At 36.7% G+C, this 26561-nt stretch overlaps 1 protein-coding gene across 1 annotated transcript in view; it reads left to right on the top strand.

Moving 5' to 3' along the window:
- LOC108141042 (insulin-like receptor) overlaps positions 1-26561 on the top strand; it is a 60582-nt gene extending 34021 nt beyond the window's left edge. The window contains exons 3-13 of the mRNA XM_017264174.2: positions 2649-2701; positions 8808-10013; positions 13815-14393; positions 14469-14638; positions 14697-14979; positions 15098-15460; positions 15572-15996; positions 17553-17667; positions 17755-18396; positions 19072-19376; positions 21199-26561. Coding sequence (XP_017119663.1) covers positions 9038-10013; positions 13815-14393; positions 14469-14638; positions 14697-14979; positions 15098-15460; positions 15572-15996; positions 17553-17667; positions 17755-18396; positions 19072-19376; positions 21199-23733 — 6393 coding nt within the window. The 5' untranslated portion in view covers positions 2649-2701; positions 8808-9037 and the 3' untranslated portion in view covers positions 23734-26561. The remainder of the gene's footprint in view (positions 1-2648; positions 2702-8807; positions 10014-13814; positions 14394-14468; positions 14639-14696; positions 14980-15097; positions 15461-15571; positions 15997-17552; positions 17668-17754; positions 18397-19071; positions 19377-21198) is intronic.

Below are 26561 nucleotides of genomic sequence, written 5' to 3'. Positions count from 1 at the left end.
TAAAATAGCGTTTAATGTTTCAACGCTTAAACTATTTCGAAGTTTCGATTTTACCACATTTACTTGGATAAAAAATCGCGCGACCTCGGCGTTTGACCAGGGAAGGGCCAGCATTTCCCGACCAACTAATGCCAATTCTTGAAATCGGCAGTTCCCGATAGAGTACATGTTATCGTAGAACTTCAATCCAGAAGGTGGCTGTCTTATCGACATTTTCCCACGGAACCAAAGTAATGCCATTATACTGTCGTTCGTTTTGGTCAATATTGGGAGTACCAAAATACTCCAGGATTGCAGTTATGCTATTTTTTTAACTTTCAAAATATTTTCTAAAAAAGCTCAAATTCCCGCAATTACACTTTACAAAAGCCGAATTTGACGAGAAAAAAATGGAAATGACATCTCGCACAAAGAAGTTCGATTATGTAATAGAATGTGTGCCGACCACTGGAGTTGACTATTGCCATATAGCTTATAAGCGCCCGCTTAAAATAAACTAAGAAACCAATAAATGAAATAAAACACTACCTGACCTTAAAAAATATATATGTAAAATTGGATTATTTTAATCTTTAAATAAATTTAAATACATTTAAATACAATAAACACAACAAAATTTAAATATGTAAAATTATTAGATAAAGAGGTAGATTTTTTTATACGCAACAAAACCTAAAAGGCAAAATTTGGTAGCATTGCCTTTATAGACCGAATGCGTATTTTATTTACTTTGTAAGGGCGGAGGAAATTGTGGTATATGGTTGTGAATGAAAACGAACCCAATAGTACGCATATAATTTTACTCTTCTCACGCCCGTCATTCGTAGGAAATTCATTGATAACTTAAAAAATTGCAAATCAAACAACTCACGAAACTCAGAAATGCTTTGCGCAATGCATTCTTCAAAATAATTGGGCGATGAGGACCGGAACGGATCATAAATAATAAAAGTAAGCAAATAACGCGTTGGCAAACATACAAAAAAATAGGTGCGAGGGGGAAAATCTCTTGTCTAGATTAGAGAAGAAAGCTTATCAAATCAGAACTTTCTGTTAAAGCCGCTGACAATTATTGTTGTTTGCTCACTTGCATTCCCCTCACTCACACAATGACGGGTGTTGGACTCTTAAAAATGTCATTACACTTCAAGAAAAGAGGAGGGCTAAAATGTTGTTCCCTTGATTCAAGTATTCTTGCATGAACGGAGAAAGCAAAGCAGATTTGGTGAGCAAGGAGTGAAAGTATCTTGGGATTGGTTGAGTAGTTATTGCTTTCGGTAAATAATACTTGTTGAAAGAAACATGTTTTTAATTTGTATCAAATTTAACGTCATTCAAAAAGGTAAGTTTTGGGCATCTTGAAAACCAAAACGCTTTCGGAAGACTTAAGATTAAGTGCAATAACAGGGAACTAAAACAATAAAAATTTAAAAAGTACTCAAATAATTTACCAAAATTGTTTGGCTTTAGTCGTGTTCTATTGTGTATTTAACAACAACAATGAAACCACAAAAGTGTTCTATTAGTGGGTTTCAACAATGGATCAACTGCACGACAATAACAAAACTAAAACCAGGCTGGAAAGAATTTCAAACTGAGCATTTCGCATAAACGATTTAATAAATACACTTTTTAAATATTTCTTTTTTGTCCCGCTTTAACATCGAATTTTAGCTTTTTGTCTACAATCTTTCAAATTTGACAACTATATTTTTACAGTCGTATGCTTAGTCATTTTTCGTAGCAAAATTTGAAATCAGAGATTTTGTGTTAAGAGCGAAGAATCACAAGTTTTTGTTTTAACTACTCAAAGTATAATATACTTCAACCAGGAGTCGTCACTATATGACTTGGGTATTGAAAAACCGAAGACCACAGTTATGACCCTTGTTTTCCATTACTTATTTTACCTCAAAAAACTCTAAAAGAACAAATAAGCATAATTTTTTCTTCCCTTCTTGATGTTTTTCATTTGAAAAAAATGGATGTCATGAAATGAGTTGTATAGGTGCAAATAAAAACACAGATTAATCTTACCTAAAACGACGTTTAAGGGCAATAATTGCCTTAAGAGTCGTTTTAGTTATGTTTTCCTAAATTTCATATGGAAGCTCAATTTAAAGGAAATTATTTTTAAAATTAAGGCAATTTTTCCTAAAATAAAGGAACTTTGTTTTCTAAGTGGACACATTTAACTCTTTTTATAATAATAAACAGCTTGTCTGGAGAGTCCATCCAGACATTTCCATCTGTCCGTCCGTATGCCCATATTTTCGTATGTCCGGCTGTCCGCCCATCCGTTTCTACGCAAACTAGTCTCTCAATTGTCAAGCTAGCTGAATGACATTTTTTTAAAAGTATTTTATTCCTTGCAGATAGTATATAAGTCGGAACAGGCCGGATCGGGCGACTATGCCACATTACGATTTTAATTTTATATAAGTCGACTAACAAATCATATAGCCGCCATAGGAACGATCGAAAAAATCATCGGAAAATTTAAAATCGTCATTCTTAACTTACATGTGGTCGTTTTATAGAATATATTTATTGTAATAGCTCCAAGAGTGTATATCCTTCGGCTTGCCGAAGTTTGCTTCCTTTCTTGTTATGGTCTTTCTGACAAATATTTATATTTTCTATTTCAGGTTTTCTATGAGAAAAGAAAAAAATTCTCAATACTAATTGTCCAACGTACAAGGTATGTATATATAATTAATACTTAACTATTAAAAATTAATTTAAATAAATAAATTTTTATAGCTCTCCTTGAGAGGGGTCAAAATAGCTGATATGATATTTATTTATTTATATAATGCTAACTAATAGTTAAAACTAGGAGTTAACAGAAATTGTGGTTAGAGCTATAGCTGATATGATATATTTTAAGGTTTTTCCCGAAATCTAATTTTAGTTTTTGACATGACGTGTGCGAACTTTTCATATACAGTGGCTCGAAGCTTATTTCGTTCAAGAATGAAATGAAAATGAAATTTCAAATCGTCATTGCTGCTGAACCAGCAACGATATCAACAAAATTTAAACGCAGTAACTCAACTAACTCTTAAATTTTTAATTTGATAAAAAAGTACTTTATCTGAAAAAAACCAAACAGTTTTTCATAGAAAACTTAAAAAAAAACAGGCAGTTTTGGCGTCGAAGCGAGATTTTTCAATCATTTTTTTTTGTATACCAGTATAATTATATTCTAAAATAAACAATTCATAAGTTTTTGGAGCTGGTCACATTAAACTAAAGTTTTTCCGGGGATTTTTAACGTTGGATCCGCGAACAACGATCAAGCAAAGGGAATTAGTCCTTAAACACCTCAAGAATGGAAAAACCCAGAGCGCAATAGCGAACCCATTTCGGTGCTTCGGTTAGCCGAAGTTTCATGCAGATAGCTTTGCATAAAACATAGCTTTGCATAAAAGATAGCTTTACATAAAAGATAGCTTTGCATAAAAGATAGTTTTGCATAAAAGATAGCTTTACGTAAAAACGGACGGACAGACGGAAGGACAAACGGACATGGCTAGATCGACTCTCCTAGTGATGCTGATTAAGAATATATATACTTTATAGGATCGGAAATGTCTCCTTCACTGCGTTGCAAATTTCATTGCAAATTTCTGAAGAATTTTTCTTATATCTCGCCTTTAAAAGTGTTATATCATATGGTTTCATATAATTTCGGATCCTTTCCTTGACTATAAGAGGTTAATTTGTGTAAAAACGGTTTGATCCCCCCTAGTGATGCTGATCAAGAATTTGTATATTTGTATATATATTGGAAATGTCTCCTGCAAACTTTTGGGTGAAATTATCTCTGGAAGGGTATAAAAATAAACAAAGCAAATTTCTAAACAAAGGACAGTAAGCAAGGCGACTTTTTTTTTCAAAGCTTTATACAACAGAATGTTGAAAAAAATTCCAAAATAATTCCGGTGCTTTAATTAGGAATTTTATTTTTATAGTAGTCTTCTACGCACACGCCCTTGGTGTGCATCGTCACTACATGTACTACCGTGATATCTGGACTCTATCTGTCTCAGAGCAACTCGGTCATTGATCCTGATTGGGAATAAATAATGAGTTTGTTTTATTTTTTGGGCCGTTGAAAGGGTAAAACTTAAAACGTTACAACTTTGTTGTTTTAAAAAATACTATTCTGAATTTAAGCTTACCTATTTTAGTAGACAACTTTTAAAATTAGACGAACAGTTGATCGTTTGGTCGGACAGCAAGTTGGTGGATCCATATTGAGTTCGCTGATCTGAACGGTGATGCATAAAACAACGGGCTTTAAGGTACGGGCTCAGACGAACATCTCGAGTCACTATATATGTATACTATGCATTATACAATATAATAAAATAAATAAAAAATATTATAAAACCTATATTATATTTTAGAAATCATTTATGCTGTTTATAGTTAGTTAAATTTTAGTGTTTGGATGTTTAAGGGTTTCTTACCTTTTGGGGAATTTTCAGATATTATGCTCTTAAGAAAACCTGTTATACAATTGCGAAAATTTATATACATATTTGAAAAAATTGTTCTCAATTTACAAAAATTTTTGTTTTCCGTTTAAAGAAGAAGGAAGCAAACTTCGGCAACCATCGTTTATAATTTCATTTATAAAAACATCGTTTTTGCGATGATGGATGTTTTTTATATTTTTCTATCACTGCAAGGAAAAAGCTACTTAAGCCTAGTACTCAGATCGGCGAAATCAGTTCGTCAGCTATGAGAGAGAGCTAGAGGCAACTAACCGGCATACACTTTTCGCCAGTGTGATTTCCATCCCGGTACTCAGATCAACGAAAAAAAATCCAAGAAAATGGCAAAGCGCTGTTAGATATCTGAGATGAACTCTGGGTGAACGTACGCCAAGCCCAAGCGAAAAGAATAAAAAAATAAATCTTTTGAGGTTGGAGATGGCAAAGCAGAGTATTGAAGGATCGCCTGCAATATTAAAAGGTTGTCGACAAATGTTCCCGATAAATTTTAGTACCACTTTTGTTAAAGGAGCACTGGCATATTGATAAAGATTGTCATTCATAGATTTAAATTATTCACGTAGATATACAATAATAACAATGCTTAGATAAAGGTGCAGACTGTGGCGACATAAATTTAAATTGTAGTCTATTATTCAACAAGACAGATGACTGTAAGACCGAAGCACACCGAATCCAAAAAATTCTTTAAACATCGGTCACACTAGGAAGAATAAAGTTTTTACGCTGGCGAAACTGTTCATCGATCTGAGCACTAGCCCTTAAGAATGTAATAGGACTACAGTACAATTTTTTAAAAAATAGAATAGTAAGGATATATGTATTAAGTAGTGTTTGTGTTGACTGGCCTAAGGATGGAGAAATTTTCAAAGGAGTGCAATGGAAAAGGTTAAGATACTAATTTAGTTCATGTTTATGTGTTGTTTGCATGTTGTTTTGTTTTTAAATGTATAATCGGGAGCTTTTTGCAATTGTCAGTTGCCTAGCTTCCGGTTCCTAGACATAGACGTGGAGTGCGGTGTGTGAAATTATTAGTGTTGAAAAGAGTGTACCAGCTATTTGGAAGCGCTTCCGACTCTATAAAGTATATGTGTATATTTTCGATCAGGATGAATAGCCGAGTCGATCAAACCATGACCGTCTGTCTGTCCGTCTGTCTATCCGACACTCGGTTTGTCCGTCCATATGAACATCGAGATCTCGGAAACTAAATGCTAAAATTTTAGGAGTAGGATTAGTAATTCTTACGCAACGAAAGTTTATTTCAAAACGTGGCCACGCCCATTTCAACACCCACAAATCGCGAACGTCTTTCATGTCTGTCACTCTGTTTGTGTTTTTGGATAATATCTATAGGTAAATAGCTTTTAAAAGCTATTGATTTATTAGGTTATTTGCCGTTGGTCTGCCGGCGCTCCGCTGTCAAAACACTATTCTATGATCATTAGATGGGACAGTGGTCGGCACACATACTATAACTATATGCTTCAGTCCAGTGGTCGGCAAAGGGCTATCCCTGGATTATAGGCCAAGGCCAAGTCGGCAGAGCAGCAGTAGCGCAGCGGCAGAGGCACACACACGATGAAAAGTTTCGCCGTGCACATTACTCACCCAAAGAATTGCAAGCATGTTATGGTATGTTTGCCGACCTGCTGACCACTCCAGAGATATATAGGTCCACGTTGACCACTGCCCTGGGTCATGATGCAACTATACAAGGGGGCCTCATCAGCTCTGCCGAGGACAATACATTTTTGGGAGACTACTCTAGAAAGAGATAGCAATCGTTATTCTTTCGCCCGTTTGACTAACGAAAAAAAATACAAGTCCTCAAAAAGACAGCAGCTCGTGCGTTGAGTCCACCTTTTATAGTTGCATCATGCTCCGGAGCACAGTGGATCTGATGTTGGGAGACAGAACGAAAGAACTGTTAACTTGTGTTATAGAAGTTTACTCAATCGCTGTGAAATGACATTTGTTCGCAATATATTTTTGCCAGTTGCTTTAACTCGTCTTTTAAATTTTATAATACTAAACACCTTTTAGTCAGGTAAATTGTTCATCCCCCAGTTTCGCATATATTCACAGCACCAACTATCTGTTAAATATTTAGTTAACCATTTTGATAAAGGCTTAAATAAAGCATTGACAAACTAAAAAACCAAAAAATGCGATGCTGTGACAAACCGGAGAGAATTGAGATATTATCAATGAGATATGGCGAAAGCAGCTGATCATCATCGACCCATCAATACACAGTTGGAATTTCGATCGGTCTAAGCAGGTTTTCGTTTAGTCATATCTCCCAGTGAGTGTGGCCTTATCTTCGATTATCATAATGTAATAATATTATTGTTTTGCTTCTTTTTGGTCGATTTGAAACACGAAAAAAAAATTGATCAAATATTTCAATGTGTTACCATTGAACTGGAATTTTTTTTCAGCATCTTATTTTTCGTCATCGTTTATTAAAGACTGTTCTTTTCCGTCTTATTCATTCGTTTTGCAGTCGTTGCTTCTTAACTTGACTGGCAACTTTGTTTCGGATTGGAATGTTGTTGGCTTTTGGCTTCGGTCTCTGTCTCTCTTTTGGTCATTCACTCCATTCTTTTTGCTCTCTTCTGCCGGATATTGCGTCAATGCCGACACTTATGTTCCTGTTATTGTTATGATTATTATTTTTGTTGGAACTTCGTCTGTCCGGGTATCCATCCGTCTGTCCGTCTGTCCGTGCATAAATCTTTCCCAAAAGTTGACTTTCTATTGCAGGTAGTACATAAGCCGGACGGAGCCGGATCGGTCGACTAAAGCATATAGCAATCGGAAAAATAAATGCAAAAAAATTATAACTTTGCTGTTCTTATATCCTTGTTAATTTGTTAATTTTATTTTCCGATTTAATATTTAAGCGGTCCTATCGACATAATTTCTTTTGGAATAATTTCTCCATAACTTATTCCTTTACAAAAATATTTTAAAGTCAATAACTTTTTAATGCACGCTTTTGCTCTGGCACCTAGACCCTGATTGTTGAATATTTACTTTAAAGTTGTCTGCTGAGTAACGGGTATCTTATAATCGGAAAAATTCGACTATAGCACTGTCTTGTTTTTATCTCGAGTTCCGGATAACAGCTCTACATTTTTCTACATTGTTTACCAAGAGATAACCGAATATTGTTAACACGTTTTTATTCATTCATGGAAAGTTGTGATATTTAGTTATATAATTGCAAAGTATATTGAGTTTCAAAGTTGCGCTAGGCAACTTTTCGTTTTTATATAAATCAATAGTTTGATTTTTTTTATGCTCGTTCTTAAAGGGAGACAAGCGGAATTCTCTTTTACTTTCATTAATTTCTGTCAAAGACAAAGAATTAAAAAAAGAATTTAAAAAGAAATTTTGCGTTTGACTTTCCATTATCGTCTTCCCAATGCAAGAATATGAATTGAATGAAATTATAGCCTCGCTGTTTATAGCTTGCGGAGGGTATTATAATTTCAGTCAGAAGTTTGGAACGCAGTGAAGGAGACATCTCCGACCCTATAAAGTATATATATTCTTGATCAGCATCACCAAGAGAGTCGATCTAGCCATGTCCGTCTGTCCGTCCGTTTCTCAGTTTTAAAGCTATCTGCATGAAACTTTCCCAAAAGTTGTATATCTTCTGCAAGTTGTATATAGTTCGGAACGAGCCGGATCGGATGACTATAGCATATAGCTCCCAAAGGAACAATAGGAAAAAATAATGATAAAAAATTATTTGCTGTTTCTTTTTATACTAATACTAATGGTTAAATATTTAAGAACTACGTTTTAAAATTTCAACAAAATCGGACAACTATAACATAAAACTCCCATGGAAACAACAAAAATAATACATTTTTTTTTTTTAAATGTAACTTTTTTATTTTGTAATTTATTTTTCTTTTTGACTTATATATAATATGACAGTTCAGAATTATGTTTTTAATTTTATTAAAATTGGAAAACAATATCATATAGCTGCCATAGGAACTATCGAATAATGGAGCTGCAAATCATCATAGCTTCAATATTTTTAAACATACACGCAAGTAAATCATAATTTTAATATTTTCAAGAATATTTACTTTTTGCAATAGCTGCAAGAGTATTTTAACTGACTTGAATAAATAGTAATGGTTTATTATTTTAGAATTGCCATAATCGAAAATTATGATAGCTTTTTTAGTAATTAGTTTTTGTATAAATTATTTGTTAATTTATTTAACTAATAATCATTGTTCTGACTCGTTACAGTGCGAAATCGGAATATAACGAGAAAAATATCATTCCAACTGACGTCGACAAAGTCAAAGCCAGAACAAACCATAGCTTATTTCGCTGTATCAGTGACACGGGCAGCGTACGAGAGCTTGAAGAAAGATGATTACTTAGCAGGGGTTGCGATAGAGACCCAAATGAAAAACTCATAAGAAACTGCAATTAAAAAAAAAAAGGAACGAATAAAAACACCGGATAAGTGCAATATGCAACGACAAGCGACCAAAAGCAAGTTAAAGCGCGAAAAAATCAAGTTAGAGAGCGAAATGGCAGCAACAACAGCTGATGAGGTATTATCAACAATAGGCGCAGCAAAAACAACAAATACGATTGGCAACATTTGTATTTTGTGTCGACAAGAAATGTTGCTGGATACATGCTGCTGCCGGCAATCAGTGGAAGGCTTGGATATGTCTGCAAGCAGTGTTGAAGCTAAAAGTAGCAGCATCAGTACGAATGGCATTGAAATTGTAAATATTTATTTTGACGCACCCGACTGCATCGTTCTCGAAAAAAAATTCGTTTGTGTAGAAACAATTTCGACTGGTTTCAAAAGCTGGTTCACAACAAAAGGGGAATCAACTGGAAAGAAAATGGGCGTAAAATGCAGTGGAAACCGAAGCAGCAATGAAAACGACGATGACTGCATGAAAAACAATCGACGGCGGCGCGAAAAATTCAATATCTTTAGCAATTGTCACAATATATTGCGAACGATGCAATCGCTGTTGCTGCTTATGTTAAATTGTGGCATTTTCATCAAACGACGCCGACGGCAGCAACCTCATCAAAAAAATTTAAATTATACAAAATTCCTATTGCTGATACAAGCATTGGCAGCAGCAACAACAAGACTGAGTTTAAGCCCTAACAATTACAACCAACAACAACTAAAACATAATAGTGGCACACCACAACAAAAACAAAAACAACAGCCAGATAAGCAAGAGTGGTTTTACGGTTTGCGCCATTACCATTATTGGATTAGAAGTCTAATTTGGATGTTAGCCCTCAATCTCTTAACCATTCATGCCACAGCGTCAGTTGTGTTGCAACAGGAAGCGCAGCATCTGCCACACAACGATATAACCAATAATCTGAATGCACTATCGGTATCAACGCAGTCACGACCGCCTAGGAGCCAATCAAACGGAACAATGCGATTGGCTCAAAATGTAATACGTATGTACATACTTAACATATATTCGAATAGATACATTTTTTTTATTGGCTTTATAGAAAAATTATGCTTACGCGAGTTCCCCATCATTATTGGACTTAACGCAGTTACTCAGAACTTCCGTTTACACTTAGCAAACTCGCGAGTAGAAATCGAGAAATATTAAGATGACTCCAAACTCAACTTAAAGCCACTTTTTCCATCTGTGAATATGGGGGCTACATTTTTTTCGTTACCAAACTTACCGGACGTAAATTCATCATAATCGTTCTTTATTAAAATTTTGAAAAAAATCAAGTAACTTGCCAAAAATAATTAAAGTTTCAAAAAATGTATTTTTTTATACCCTTGCAGAGGGTATTATAATTTGAGTTAGAAGTTTGCAACGCAGTGAGCTGCAAATCATTATAGCTTCAATGATTTTAAACATATACGCATGTAAATTGTAAAGTTTTCAAGAATATTTAATTTTTGCAATAGTTGCAAGGGTATATGAACTTCGGATTGTCGAAGTCCCTTCTTGTTTCGTTATTTAGCTTGCGAATCAGTGGAAACGCATTAGCGGACAAATTTCCTGGGTGCACAGAACTCCAAACTCCTTGTAAACTATAAAAAGCTTTAGTTATTTGCTTATTTTATCCTTACAATTTGCAGTTTTTGATACATTTATTGTTTGAAAACGGGTTCTTAATATAATAGGAGGGTCCTACAATTTTTAGGAGTTCTGTCATTTTAATAGGTACTAGCGAAAGATAAGTATCTGTCCATCTGTAAAGAATTAATGTTTATGTCTTGATCGCTATGTATGTATGTAAATGTGCGGCTAGACCAGAGAGGTTGTGGGCTCGTACAACCAAATTTATATTGGGTCGTTCGGCGTCTCGACCTTGCCATCTTGATCCGTAGACTCCTGGCACTTGACAATATTTGTTCTAGCTGATTTTGCGCACACACATTCGCTCTCATTCTCGCACTGTGTATAGCCTGTGTATGTCATGTCCAAGATCCACTGCGTCCTGTTTTTGCAGTCCGCCAAAGTCCGCCTATTAATCGATTGAGCTCGTGGCCCGTGCGGTGTAGTTCACAGTGTCTCGGCTTTGCGTGGGTCCAAGATCAGTTTGTTTACAGTTTGATCTGGAAGCCCTTTATTTCTCCAGCATTCTCGCACGATTTCTGCGTCCGGATTTGTGGGGAGCTTTAGTTCTTCGACATATAGATATGTTTAAATATTTCAGAATTACGGTTTAAATTTCATTCAAAAAGGACGACTATATCATATAGCTCTCATGGAAACAATAAAAATATATACATTTTTTTTTTAATGTAACTTTTATTTTGTAATATTTTTTTTAATTCTTTTTGACTTATTATTAATCATATAGCTGCCATAGGAACTATCGAATAACTAAGCTTCAAATCATCATAGCTTCAATGTTTTTAAACATATCGCAAGTAAATCATAATTTTAATGTTTTCAAGAATATTTAGTTTTTGTAATAGCTGCAAGGCTAAATGATCTTCGGCTTGCCGAATTTTACTTTCTTTCTTGTTAATATTTCTTCCTTAAGCATTATTCCATATGAAATAATTGTGAAAACATCGTGACTAGTGCTGAAATCGTCTGTCTTGAATCACTTAGAGTACGCTTACAAAGTTTTGCTCGTTATTTGCAAGATTTTGAATTGAAATTTCGTGTGTTCTAAAGACAGTTATCTATAAAAAGAAGTCAAATAATCGATTTCTTTATAAAAAAAATCTACCAATGTAAAAAATATTTTCTTCTTTTCCTAAGTAAGTTTATTTTTTGAGTCCACAATTTAGAAACCCCCATAAAACAGTTAGATAAATGTACTAACGAGTTCTCATAATTTTTGAATAGTTTTTCTGTGAGTAATGCCATTATATGGCATTTCTTGGCTAAGGAAAAATCCTGTCAATTGTTTTAACACAATTAGCTGCCAAAATGAAATGTAAAATAAGGTCCCCAACATATTTTGGTCTTAAAGATCTGTTTCTAACTCGAACTAAAAGGTAATGGTCCTGGCACTAACTTTGATAATCCGAATCGGACTGACATCGATGGAGAGTCCGTTGATTGATACTTTTAAGTAACGAAGTGATCTAACGGTTTCGTTTAAGATTTACTAAGACACTTATTTCAATTACTTGAGTTTTTTAGTGTTCAATTGGTTATGGATAATCTGAAATTATGAAACCTTTGTGGAAAGATACGAGTCTTCATGTCTCAACCCAGTTTTATTGGAACAGTTAGTCAAAAAGCTGATAGTCAGCGATTTTAAGTCAGCGGAAAAAGGAGGGCAGTCGCACAGCTGACGGCGCTATGACACTGACGATTTTATTCACTGACGGATCCATTGAAGCTTATAAAGCAGAGCTCGCGAATTTAACCGATTTACCCAACGCAGTATGCATATTGACAAAAAGCACACGATCTCTGTCTGAGCGAATCACCTTTTTCGAGTTGCTCGCTTTCGGTCAACTACATATTGCTTGCGATTTTGTTAGTAAAAAGTCCACGGTCAACCTTGCTTTTAAACGTTGGATGAAAACATTATTGTTGAAATATGTTTATCTGCCTGATTTTAACTCTAAAAGGTTTGCAATTTTAACCTTTAAATGTTAAAAATATTTTTTTATACCTTTTCTATTTTCTTCGAACCCAACAGAGTTTTAATATTTATTCTGCTTTTGAAACGGTTTCGGGCTTGCACTGATTAATTTACCGTTGTATAAAATATTATATTACCCTATTTTAGTTGCAAAATGTTTTTAAAACACATTAAATTAGCCTCTGCATTGCAATTCGTTCTGTCCAAAACTCCAAAAAATGAGCAAAACTTTACAAAACTTTACTGGCTCGCAATAACGTTAAATCGAAAAGTCTGAGAAAAGCGTTGAAAAACAAAGGAAGCAAACTTCGGCAAGCTGAAGTTCATATACCCTTGCAGCTTTTTCAAAAATTAAATATTCTTAAAACAATAAAATTATGATTTACTTGCGTAATGTTTAAAAGCATTGAAGCTGTGATGATGTGCAGCTCAATTATTCTATAGTTTCTGTAGCAGCTATTCAATATCGTTTTCCGATTTTAATAGAATAAAAATCGTAATTCTAAACAGTCAAATTATTAAAAAGTCTAAAGGAATTTTTAAAAAAATTACAAAGTAAAAAATGTATATTAAAAAAAACATGTTTTTTATTATTTGTATTGTTTGTAGATCCCATATCTATATCAGATTTTGATGAAATTTAAAGCGTAGTTCTGAAATATTTAATCATTACTGTTTGTTGTAAGCAAAGCTGTAATTTTTTTTATTTATTTTACCGATTGTTCCTATGGGAGCTATATGCTATAGTCGTCCGATCCGGCTCGTTCCGACTAATGTACTACCTGCAATAGAAAGACAACTTTTGGGAAAGTTTCATGCAGATAGCTTTAAAACTGAGAGACTAGACGGACGGAGAGACAGACGGACATGGCAAGATCGACTCTCCTAGTGATGCTGATCAAGAATATATATACTTTATAGGGTCGGAAATGTCTCCTTCACTGCGTTGCAAACTTCTGAGTAAAATTATAATCTCCTCTGCAATGGTATACAAAATGAGCCCAACAAAGTGATGTCATAAGGCCATGAATTGAATTAGGTCGGAGTTAAAGCTGAACTGATTTCTGCAGCACCCCTGTGTAGTTATTTGTTGTTATTTTGTTTTAAGTTGAGACTGACCAATACCATGGTATCTGCCGTCAGAAACTAATAGTTTTCCTTTCAACCTTACAGCTTGCAAATCGATGGATATTAAGAACCTGGCCTCTAACTTCAACCAACTGGAGAACTGTACGGTCATTGAGGGCTTTCTTCTGATCGACTTAATAAACGACGTCAGCCCACTGAACAAATCGTTTCCAAGACTAACCGAGGTGACTGAATTCGTTATTATCTACCACGTTTCCGGGCTGCACTCTCTGTCGAAGATTTTCCCCAATCTAAGCCTCATTAGAGGCCTCAAACTGTTTGACGGTTACGCCTTTATCGTCTACTCCAATATGGACCTTACGGATTTGGGGCTAACCAAGCTGCGATCAATAGCAAACGGTGGTGTACGAATTGAGAAGAATCAAAAACTGTGTTTTGATAAGACTATCGACTGGCAGCACATTATGTCGGAGAACGACTCACAGTTTCAAGTTGTGCTATTGGAGAACGCCAAGCCGCAGGATTGCAAGGACACTAAGTGCCCGGGGGAGGTGAGAATTGGAGAGGATCAAAATTCAAACGGCGGAGAGCTTCACGCCAGTTGTCGGGAGTATTCGTCTAATCAAACGCGTTTCTGCTGGGATAGCAAAAGTTGCCAGACAAGTGAGTTGACCAAAAGAACTGAAATTTGGCCAGAAAATTTCATTTTACTAATATTTACCGTTCTTGGTTCTTAAGTTTGTCCCGCCGAGTGCCGAAACAACTGCATTGATGAGCACACATGCTGCCACAAGGACTGTTTGGGTGGCTGCATCAGAGATAGGAATGGGATCGAAAGGTGCATCGGCTGTCGAAATGTGTCCTTCAACAACATCTGTGTGGAGACCTGTCCGAAAAACTTTTATCGAGTAAGGCCTATTCTTTAAATGCCGCAGTGTGAATAAATATATTATATTTTTTTTGCAGTACGAAAGCCGTTGCATTACGGCGGAGGAGTGCTTGAAGAAATCAAAGGTTGAATCTGAACAAGAGTTTCCGTCGGTCCCCTACGAAGGGAAATGCACCCATCGCTGTCCAACGGGTTACCAAATCGCAAACTATACGTGCGTACCCTGTCCTGGTGGCAAGTGCGAGAAGAGGTGTCCTGCCGAGTTAATCGACAGCTTAGAGCGGGCGCGAAAGTTCCACGGCTGCACCATATTAACCGGAAAAGGTGCCCTTATTATCAGTATCAAGCGTGAAAGCGGTGGTAAGTTGTTTATAAATGTTCTTAGACTTAGCTCTATAACAAAAAAAAAAAATATATATTGGTTTAAAAAAGGTTACCAATTTAATTTATATATATACATATAAATTTTCTTTTCCAGCTCACGTCATGCAAGAATTGACAAATAGCCTCTCTGCCGTCCATAGAATTGAAAGCTCCCTAATGGTTCACCTAACCTACGGCCTGAAATCTTTAAAATTCTTTCAGTCCTTGACTGAGATTAGCGGCCAGTGGCTGACGGACAAAGAAAAGTTCGCATTGTATGTGCTGGAAAACCGCGACCTGGAAGAGCTCTGGAACCCCAACCAAACGGTTTTTATTAGGAATGGCGGTGTCTTTTTTCATTTCAATCCAAAACTTTGTGTATCCACGATCAACAAGCTATTGCCCATGCTGGCTTCCAAGCCCGAGTTCTTCGACAAGCGCGACGTTGCAACAGACTCAAACGGAAACCGTGGATCTTGTGAGTTATCACGATCGATGCTGGAGATAAAAGTTTCCTCTTTAATCTTTATTAGAACAATACATCGTTTCATCGTTTGGCAAAAACTAATCGGTATGATTATATTCACAGGTGGGACTGGCATTCTAAACGTCACAGCGCAATCTATTTCGTCTGAATTCGCCATGTTAAAGGTCACGTCGAAGGTGGAGATAGGTGATCCCCAAAAGCCTTCTAATGCGACGGTAATTTTCAAGGACCCTCGGGCCTTTATCGGTTTCGTTTTCTACCATATGATCGATCCGAATAAGACCGCCACCAAGAGCAGTGACGATCCATGTGACGATCGCTGGAAGGTCAGCTCTCCCGAAAAGAGCGGTGAATTATGGATAAGCGACTTAAAACCTTATACATGGTACGCCTACTACGTTCGCACAATGGCCATATCCTCAGAGCCGACCAACGCTGAGAGTGAGGTTGAGCACTTCAAAACAAGCCCTGGCCAACCGTCGAAGGTGACGGACGTTGTGGCCACTGCCGTCTCCGACTCAAAAATTGTGAGTATGGCATTTTAAAGTTTTACAAGAAAGGAAGAAAGCTTCGGTATGCCGAAGATTATTATATTCCCTATGCACTAATAGGAAAAATGTATGTTATAAGTAACAATATCTCGAGCTCTGTGTATGGGTAGCAACAAAGTTATGAAACTACAAAAGCTATTGATTTAGGATTCAGATTTGGAATGTAGGTTCCAATTTTCAAGTATATTTCAAATCACTTAATTCGTCTGTCACTTCACTCTGCGACATGATAGACCTTATGTGTTGGACTCTGTTTGTGGGTTTCGGCCATAGCTGCTTAAACTTTCGGCCAGGTTGCTTAATTATAATTTAATATATTTTTAATTAGATTAAGTTAGTTGTTTTTAAAAATTGTATTAATTTTTTTTTAGATTTTCGAAACTGAAAAGGTTGAGTGCGATACATTTGTTAAGAATGTGCGGAATTGAAGTAGTGTCAGATGGCAGTATTTTCATTTTTGTTGTTTTAGGTAGCTTAACGTGCCTGGTCGCGGATTGTCAACGACTGGTTTTGTTTATGTTAACTTGAACTTTACTTTTGATATCCACTAACTTCCTTGGAGTCCGCTTGCTCATACACCTCGTTGTTAGTCCAGTGCATTTTTAAAAGATTTTTCAGTCGCTAGTTGCTCATCAATTAATTAAAAAGTCGAAGCATCGTCTAGCAAAGCGTATGTGTCGATTGTTTTTTGAGGTCCTATTGTGTGACGGGCATAACTTTTAGTAACGCGTTGTTACAACGAAAATAAATGTTGCAGTAAGTGTAAGGAATTTTGATGTCTAGGCTAGGTTTTTGCCCTTATGGAACAAAAAGTTTATATTGAATATTCAGTTGGCTGCTTTACGTTTCAGTCTTTCAAAATGTGATTTCTATCTTGACCAAATGTACAGAGCTTATTTTGGGATGTATATTCCCAACGCTTGTCGACACCCAATGCTTTAAGCTATACAGTAGTACTTAGATTTGGTCTGGACTTGAGACAATTAGTGTGGTGTCTAGAACTTTATTGTGACAGAATCCAAGAAATGTTGCTGCCTTTATGGTTTGACCTAACCGTTCGTGGAACATAATAATCTTTGGATCTGCAGATTTAAGTTTTTGAAAATGTTTTACAAAGTAGCTTTGCGAAGACACCTATTTTTTCAAGAAATTTCTAGAATAGCAAATTGTTTCGAATTTAATCGATATCATTAAAACAAAATAGTGTTTGTATGGGATTTATAATCGTACCACAATACATAAGTGATGAGTCGTCACTGATGCTGTCATCTTCTACAATCTTGTCAAAATCAAGTTGCATCCGCTTAGCTTTAAATTGTTGTGAAGCAGAAGGTTTTGAGCCTTCTCTGATATTTGAGATTGTTGGCTCCGCTTAGTCCTTGTAAGTCCTCGTCCACCTTCTTTGTCCATTATTTCTCCTGGGCGAGTTTGTACCCGTTAGGTTTTGTTTACGTTAAGTTCATTTCGTCATTTTTTTCAGTTGTTTTTATTGTTATTTACAATTAATGAACTTAATTTTCTTTCATATACAGAACGTTACTTGGAGCTACAACAGTAATCCTAACGGTGAACTGACACGCTTCTTCATAAAAGCAAAACTGATTAGCCGACCATCCCGAAACATCAACCGGGATTACTGTACTGAACGTAAGCTTAAACAATATTAAGAATTACCACCTAGTTTAACCGAAACATGAAGTCTGAAGTAATAAATAAAAATGTTTATATTTGCAGCACTTGCTAAGGCTATGGACAACGAGCTGCCGGCGACAACTCCTACCAAAAAAACACCGGATCCGTTGTCTGGTGACTGCAAGTGCGTAGAGGGCTCCAAGAAGACCAGCAACCAGGACTATGACGACCGGTTCCGTCAAGCCGGCATGGGGTTTGAAAACGCGCTACAAAACTTTATCTTCGTTCCGAGGATGCGAATGGGCAAAACAGAACAAGATATGAACAAAGATGCAGCTCAAGATGCAGCCCTTAACTCCAATGGTATTGCAAATGCTATTGGAGCTAAGAATCCAATCCGTCGAAAACGAGACATCGCCCTAGAGCCTGATTTGGATGATATGCACGGCAGTGTACTGCTCCGCCATGTGCGCTCTCTCACAGATAATTCCGAAACTAGCTCCGAAAAGAATAACGAGACCACCTATAAGGATGAGGCAACTTTGTCTACAAATGGAAAGTTCTATGAGGTGTTTGCGAAAGAATTGCCGCCCAATCAAACGTCTTTTGTTTTTAACAATCTGCGCCACTTCACCCGCTACACCATCTTTGTGGTAGCCTGTAGAAAAGAAATGGCTGGTGATAGGGATAAAGGCCCGTTCTGCAGTAAATATGATCCTGTCTTTCCAACCACCAAAAAAAAGGGTAAGTGGACAAAATAATTGTAGTTTATTTAAGAACTGTTTTTAAAAAAATGGTAAGCAGTTTATAAGTAAAACTGGACAAAAACCCATTTTATTGGGTAAATATGCCCCTCTCACAGTCTAGAAGTTACGTCTCTGTTTTATTTCTAAGCAACTACTAACAATCGTTTTGTTCAATATGTCTCAAAAACATTTGTTTTTAAGGGCTATACGTTACAAAATCTGACGCATATTGGGGCTAAAAACCTTGAATGGTAGAAAACAGGAGCCTTGATAGTCATGCAAAATATTTTAATGTACATATGTGTGTTTGCAATTTTAAAAACCTGTTCACGACCTCCACGTAACACGTAACATTTGTGTTATTTAAAATATTATATGATAAAAAATGTTATGCCTTTTGACAACACGAAGTACCTACTCTCGATTCTATCTTGAACGAAAACATTAAACTTTGTTATTTTTTTTAACTGTTGTTTTCCGTTGTTTTTAATAATTGGCTTTTTTTGTTACAAAAAATGGCTTAGTATGTCAAAAATCCTGAGTTAGATTTTTCACCAATATTGGTTTACATGGTACACTGGATCCCCCTATCAGGAAGTTAGGATTTTCTGGTGTTCATCTTGTATAACTTGATTTCTTTTTAATTTATAATTAATGATTATTTATTTTTTAGAACATGCTGACGACGCTGCAGACCTAATTGTAAGTCTAGAACCTGCCAATAACACGGAGTCTTCGGTGCGGATCTTCTGGAAACCACCTGCCGATCCTAATGGCGAAATTGTCACTTATGAAGTGGCCTACAGGCTGCAGAAACCTGACCAAGTGGAAGAAAAGAAGTGCATCCCTGTGGAGAGTTTTAATCAGACCTTCGGCTACCCGCTGAAACTAAACGAAGGAAAATACAGCTTCCGGGTGCGAGCCAACTCACTAGCGGGATACGGCTTATTCACTGACCCGGAATACAGAGAAGTGGAGGTGGGCTATGCAATTATTTTATCCAAACGAAATGGGGTTATCCGTCAGCTATTTACCATAATTCTCCCCCCTGATTTGTTTTAAGACAGAGTTGCGATCGATAAATAAACAGTGTTGGGATACTTTTTTTTTGTTTTTCTCGGTAGAGTACAATGTATTTGTAGAAATAAATCTTGACGTTGATACGGACGGACAGTCAGATGTACAGACGGACGGACATGGCTAGATCGACTCGGCTATTGATCCTGATCAACAAAATTTTTATGTGATTCTTTCTGAAACTTTTTATATTTTTCTTCATAGCTATAATAAGGTTTTTGAAAATTTAATACTCTTTAAAAAATCTAAAATTCGATTTATATGCGTATATGTATGTTTTAAAACATTGAAGTTTTGACAATTTTCATTTTATTCGATCGTTCCTATGACAGATATACCGATATTCGATAATAAAATTAAAAGCGTAATTCTGAACTATCAATTTATTACTATGTCAAAATGAATTAAAAAAAAAAATTAAAAAATTGGGAAGATACATTTTGTTTATATTTATTTTTTTATATATTGTTTGTTTCCATGAGAGCTACATGATAAAGTCGTCAGATTTTATTAAAATTAAAACCGTAAATCTGTAATATTTAATAATTTAATAATTTAAGTTATAATTTGTTTTCATTATTTTTCCGACTGTTCCTATGAGAGCTATACGCTATAGTCGTCCGATTCGGCTCGATCCGACATATACATATGAATCATAAGCATTACTTTGTCAGATAACAGGTAGTATATTTGGCCATTGCGATCGACTATTCTAAACAGCTCCCATAAGAACATTCGTAAAAATAATTAAAGAATATAACTTTGCTGCTTCAATTTATAGACATTTACTTTGAAATATAATAATAATTTAATATTGTTATTGTAAACGATTCCAATTGTATTAAGAACGGACATCGATTTTCGCATACAGTGGAAAATCGCCAAATGAAATTATAGTTGATTTTAAGAATAATTAATTCTTGTAATAGCTGCTAGGATATATAAACTTCGGCTTTTCGGAGTTTGCATTTTTTTTGCTTAAAAAAAAAGTTTTTAACGTCGAGAGAAAATGTATATATAGGCGAAAACGAGTACCTGGGTTATCAGTAGATGCTGTCAATTTGAATTATAGATTTTGGACTAAGAAAAACATCCCTACAAAGACCGTAATCTCTAAATGGAAAACTCTTTGAAGTATGGGGAAATTCATGTAGATTTTAACAACAAATTTGTAAATTGTAAATTGATTCTTTAAATTAATAATAGAAGAAAGCGTTTTTGATCCTTAATGATCATGCTAATCATGCTAATGTCCGACTTCTGATGCATGTCGTAAACTGGCAAAGATTATATAGACTCTTTCTTATTTTATTTGGCGGTTTTTGGTGACCGTTTTTAAAGAGAGAAATCGCATCACAGTTTTTACCTCAGTATAGACTAACCTACTGTTTAGGTTAAAAGGATCTACTTTAAAAGGTCGTATTCCAACTAAATTCAACTCAAGCAAGAAATAACGCTACAGTCGAGTCCCCCGACCCATACCCGTTACTCAGCTATCAGATTTTAAAGAGTGGGCGCGGCAACGTTTTGAAATTAACAAGGCTAGATCGACAAAAATATTTATACTTTAATGGGGTGGAAGCGCTTCCTTCCTGTGCAAAAACTTTTCGTTTAGGGAGGGACTACATCTTTAGGGATGTGGAGAAAATCAGAAATTAATAATGATAAGAATATTACAATGTAATTTCCACTGAAATATACTTTCTATCTCTATCCCAAACAGGCCCCACTGAGCTATGGAAAGTACTTTATATGGTTTTCCGGGTTAGCCGGTGCACTGTTGATCGCCATCCTAATGGCCTACGTCCGGCATTTACGTAAGAAAGGTCCCTCCAACGAACTCCATATGAACACAGAAGTAAATCCGTTCTATGCGAGCATGCAGTATATCCCCGACGATTGGGAGGTGCTGAGGGAGAACATTATCCAGCTGGCTCCTCTTGGCCAGGGATCCTTTGGTATGGTGTACGAGGGTATTCTAAAGGCCATGTCCGGCAATGGCGTTGATCGGGAGTGTGCCATCAAGACGGTTAACGAAAATGCCACGGATCGCGAGCGAACCAATTTTCTGAGTGAGGCGAGTGTCATGAAGGAATTTGACACCTACCACGTGGTTCGTTTACTGGGAGTCTGCTCGAGGGGTCAGCCCGCTTTAGTGGTCATGGAGCTGATGAAGAAGGGCGACCTCAAGTCCTATCTGCGAGCCCATCGGCCAGAGGAACGGGATGAAGCCATGATGGCGTATCTTAATCGAATTGGTGTAACTGGAAACGTTCAGCCGCCAACTTATGGAAGGATTTACCAAATGGCCATTGAGATTGCGGACGGCATGGCATATTTGGCGGCCAAAAAGTTTGTGCATCGTGACCTTGCCGCACGCAACTGTATGGTGGCCGAGGATTTGACAGTAAAAATTGGTGACTTTGGCATGACCCGGGATGTCTACGAAACGGATTATTATCGCAAGGGAACCAAAGGCCTGCTACCAGTGCGATGGATGCCACCGGAGAGCCTAAGAGATGGTGTCTACTCCAGTGCCAGTGATGTGTTCAGCTTCGGCGTGGTTCTATGGGAAATGGCAACTTTGGCGGCGCAGCCATATCAAGGATTTTCCAACGAGCAAGTGCTGCGGTTCGTCATTGAAGGCGGAGTGATGGAGAGACCGGAGAATTGTCCAGATTTGCTCCATCGCCTAATGCAAAGGTGCTGGCATCATAGGCCATCGGCCCGACCCAGTTTCCTTGATATTATTGCGTATCTCGAGCAACAATGTCCCGATTCGGACTTCAAGGATGTCTCCTTCTATCACTCGGAGGTGGGTCTGCACCACCGCGAAAAGGAGAGAAAGGAGCGCAGTCAGCTGGATGCATTTGCGGCGGTCCCCTTAGATCAGGATCAGCCGGACGTCGAACAGCAGGAGGATGCAACTACACCCTTGCGAATGGGCGATTACAAATCCAACATGGATCAAAATTCATCCTTAGATCAACCGGCTGAGAGCCCAATTGCGTTGGTGGATGACCAGGCGACCCACTCGCCGTTCAGCCTGCAGTCGGGATTCATCGCGAGCAGTACTCCCGATGGCCAAAATGCGATGCCAACTGCTTTTCAGAGCCAACCAATGGCAAGTGATGATGCAGCGGCCTACGTTCAGCCAGATCCGGAGGCTTTGGGCGTTGAGAGGGGATATGAGATCTACGATCCGAGTCCAAAATGCGCGGAACTGCCAACGAGCAGAAGTGGTAGCACTGGTGGCGGTGGAAAATTGAGTGGAGAGCAACATTTGCTACCAAGAAAAGGACGGCAGCCTGTCATCATCAGCAGTTCCATGCCGGATGAAGTCATCGGTGGATCTTCATTGCAGCCTTCGACGGCTTCGGCCGCCAGTTCCAATGCCAGTTCTCACACAGGACGCTATCTCAAAAGAGTGGTGGCGGATACTCTGCGTAATCAAGCCAACATGATTAACCGCCATCTTTTCAATCACAAGCGCACAGGGAGCAATGCCAGTTATAAGAGCAATGCCTCCAATGCACCGAGTACTAGCAGCAACTCAAACTTGACGAGTCACCCGGTGGCCATGGGCAATCTGGGAACCATCGAAAGTGGTGGCAGTGGTTCGGCGGGTAGTTATACAGGCACGCCCCGCTTCTATACCCCCTCGGCCACGCCCATCGGTGGAAGCGGCGGTGTCGTCATCAGTGATAATCCCAGCTACAGAGCATTAGACTTGATGGGACCGATGGCCAGTGAACAACCCACCATCCTCACGACCAGCAGTCCCAATCCAAACTATGAGATGATGCATCCACAAGGAGGTCAAATCAGCGCCAACCCAAACTATGTTCCCATGAAAGAGCCACCAGTTCAGATGGCGGGAGTGACCATTAGCCAAAATCCGAACTACCAGCCAATGCAGGCGCCGTTGAATGCACACCAAAGTAGTTCTGACGAGGACAACGAGCAGGATGAGGACGACGAGGACGAGGATGAAGACGTGGACGATGAGCATGTGGAGCACATCAAGATGGAACGCATGCCGCTAAGTCGACCCAGGCAGAAAGCGGTGCCCAGCAAGTCTCATCCGCCTCGCAGTCGCAGTGTTAGCCAATCGAGGAAGTCGCCCACTAATCCCAACTCAGGAGTCGGAACGTCAGGAGTGGGCAACATGTCAAACCTTCTCAAGGAGAGCTGGTTGCGGCCGGCGGGCACGTCGAGGCCTCCACCCCCCAATGGTTTCATCGGAAGGGATACGTAATCGCTGAGTTCTGTAGTTAAATAAATAGTAGTTTTGTAAATAGACGAGCTTGAAGGACTTACATATAAGTGGAAGCCGTAAAGATATAGAGTAGCAATCTTTTGACGCAACCCAAGCTTCAATGATATTGATTCTTCCCTATGCCTGCAAACCAAGGTGGGAATATTTTGAACTGAAGAAAAGTATGTAGGTATAAGTAGAGACGGACTTTTCAGCAATGAAGCCTACAAAAACAAAAACCAATTTTAGTCTCTTATTATTTTGATCAAATTATTAAATAATAAGGATAATACATTTATTTGTAAATCCTCTTTAAAATTCACGATTGTTCTTGATTTCGATCCGAACTGAAAAAATTACACCTTGCTTTTCCATTTTCCTAATTTTCGGTTCGTATGAAAACCACTAACGAATCTATTAAAACCACAGGTGAATTGCTAGGAACCAGACAATATTGCGTACAGCTTACTCGATTCTTTCTTCAAAACATCGAACTATCCTGACCGCATCATGTATAATACCTATAGTTTTGAATAAGCCTATTTATGTTTATGTATTCGTTTAGTATTTACTATACATATTTTGTTTGCTTATATGAATGAACTAGAGCCGTTAGTGAAAGCAGAAAAACGGAGGAAAACTAGAAAAACACAAAAGCAAAACAAGTCCTACATGCAAATAACAAAAGTACAAAAGCCAACAACCAACCAACCTAAGTACCGTTTAAATAGACATACAAATTCTACCAATTATAACTTGTAACTCATAATTTTTACGTATATTAATTATGATAATTTGTAGTACCTACCAAATTGCAGAGAGAAATTCGAGTGTAAGAGAAAAATAACAGAACGTAATGGAACCACAGTAAAAACAGAAATAGTTTAACTTTAAAACAGCAAACAAGCAATACAAAAACAAAACAACAACTGTCTTCACTGAGTTAGCTAGAGATATTTATAGTTATCTATATATCAGTTACATATGTATAACTAAATTTAAATGTACTCAGATAATTTTTAGTGCATGTTACAATGCTTTCAATTTTAGCACGCTTATACCCCGTGATTTTTTGTTTAATTTATACAAGTTTTAAATTGCTTGATGTTTCACATTTCACTTATAATTCTCTTTTTTATGCGTAGTTTTACTATTTATTTTCAACCCGCCCCTGTACATAGAAATTTTAATTGAAGCGAATCACAAACGGTAACTGGCTAAAGTTTGATCTGCTCTGGTATAGCTGCAACACTATCTAGCAAAAGCAGACGCAAACCAACAACTTTTCTTGCTTTTCATCTAAACTAATTTTTATTGAAGCCAAGCTTAAAAGGATTAAAAGAAAGAGGAAACCATAACGTAACTTCAAACTGAGAGCTTAAGTAACTGATGCATCATACTTATTGTATACAATCTGCTGTTGTTTTTAAACAACTCTTGCTATATACAAAGCTAAAACTTTTTGTATACTAATTAATAGAACGGCACCACATTTTTCACTAAACCTAAAACAAAATCTGCCATACACCCCGTTTACTCAAATATGAAAAAGAAACCGGAGGGATTTCGTTTTTCTTTAATTTAGTTATTCAACAATAGCTCTTAGAAGAAACAATAGACAAATTATATACCATATACACCATATTTACACATAATTAAGAACTGAACGTGATATGTTTGCTGACTGTACTATCCTGACAGTTCTCCGACTTCCAGGGGAGAAACGGAACTCGAAGTCCAACCCAGTTTCATGAATCAATCACAAAAGCATAAAACATTCTCTTGAAAAACTGAAATAAGCAATAACCTAACCCACTTCTGCAACAGAAAAAACATTTATATTATCCACAAAAACTGCAACAAATGGAATTTTTAAACAAAAAACAACTACAAGAAAAGTATTCGATATTTGCCTTCGCTCTTTATATTATAATATATTAAACTATACAAACACGTATATTAAATTACTAAAATAAAGCAAAGAAAAGCAGAAATAAACAAAAACTCACGCATCTGCAATGTTTTTTTTATATTTAATAAATGCAAAGCAAAAACAAGGAAACTAAATATTTAAATGAATTATACAAGTTACTTAGATCATAGGCATTGTAACGAGAATAGTGGGAGAGATAGGTAAACGGTAAGCCGGAGGAAACCTATAACTAATTTTGATGTATAAAATAAAAATAGGAAAAAACAATTAGTGCTAATTTTATAAACAAAACTGGGAAGCAAGCGATATTTACACTGAAAACTAAAATAAAAATTACATAAAATATAAACAAAAAAAAACAATTATATTAATTTAACTATGTAATACGCTATATGCATAACGAAACAATAGATACGTAACACAAAAACCCTTGCACACAGACACACATACACACATTTACATACATTACACACACACCACACACTAAAAAGACTGAAAGATATAGTTCCTTTTGTTTTTATGTACATAAAAAATGCGAAAAATAAACAGAAATTAATAAGAAAATTGTAAACTTAAAGAGATCCAAATAAAAGGGTAAACGTAAAAACAAATGATGGAATTATACATTAATCAAGTAAATTAAAATAAAACAACAAAACAGCAGAAAAGCATTATGCGACATTGTGTAACATGTATATTTAGTAGTCGAATTAACTAAATTTGTTGTAACAAAGAGTGGAAATATGAGCGCTTTCGCGACAACGCCAAATAGCAACTACTTATATAGCGATATATATATTAAGGATGGTTTGGCTATGGGTCGCGACCGCTCCCTGCTGCTTTAATGTATATACACGCGTACATCTATTTGAATAAACGGTACCATTTAAACAAA

The sequence above is a fragment of the Drosophila elegans genome, unplaced genomic scaffold (genome assembly GCF_018152505.1).
Source record: "Drosophila elegans isolate 14027-0461.03 unplaced genomic scaffold, ASM1815250v1 contig_476, whole genome shotgun sequence".
Classification (NCBI taxonomy): Eukaryota; Metazoa; Arthropoda; class Insecta; order Diptera; family Drosophilidae; genus Drosophila; species Drosophila elegans.
This window is presented reverse-complemented; position numbering and strand designations above follow the sequence as displayed.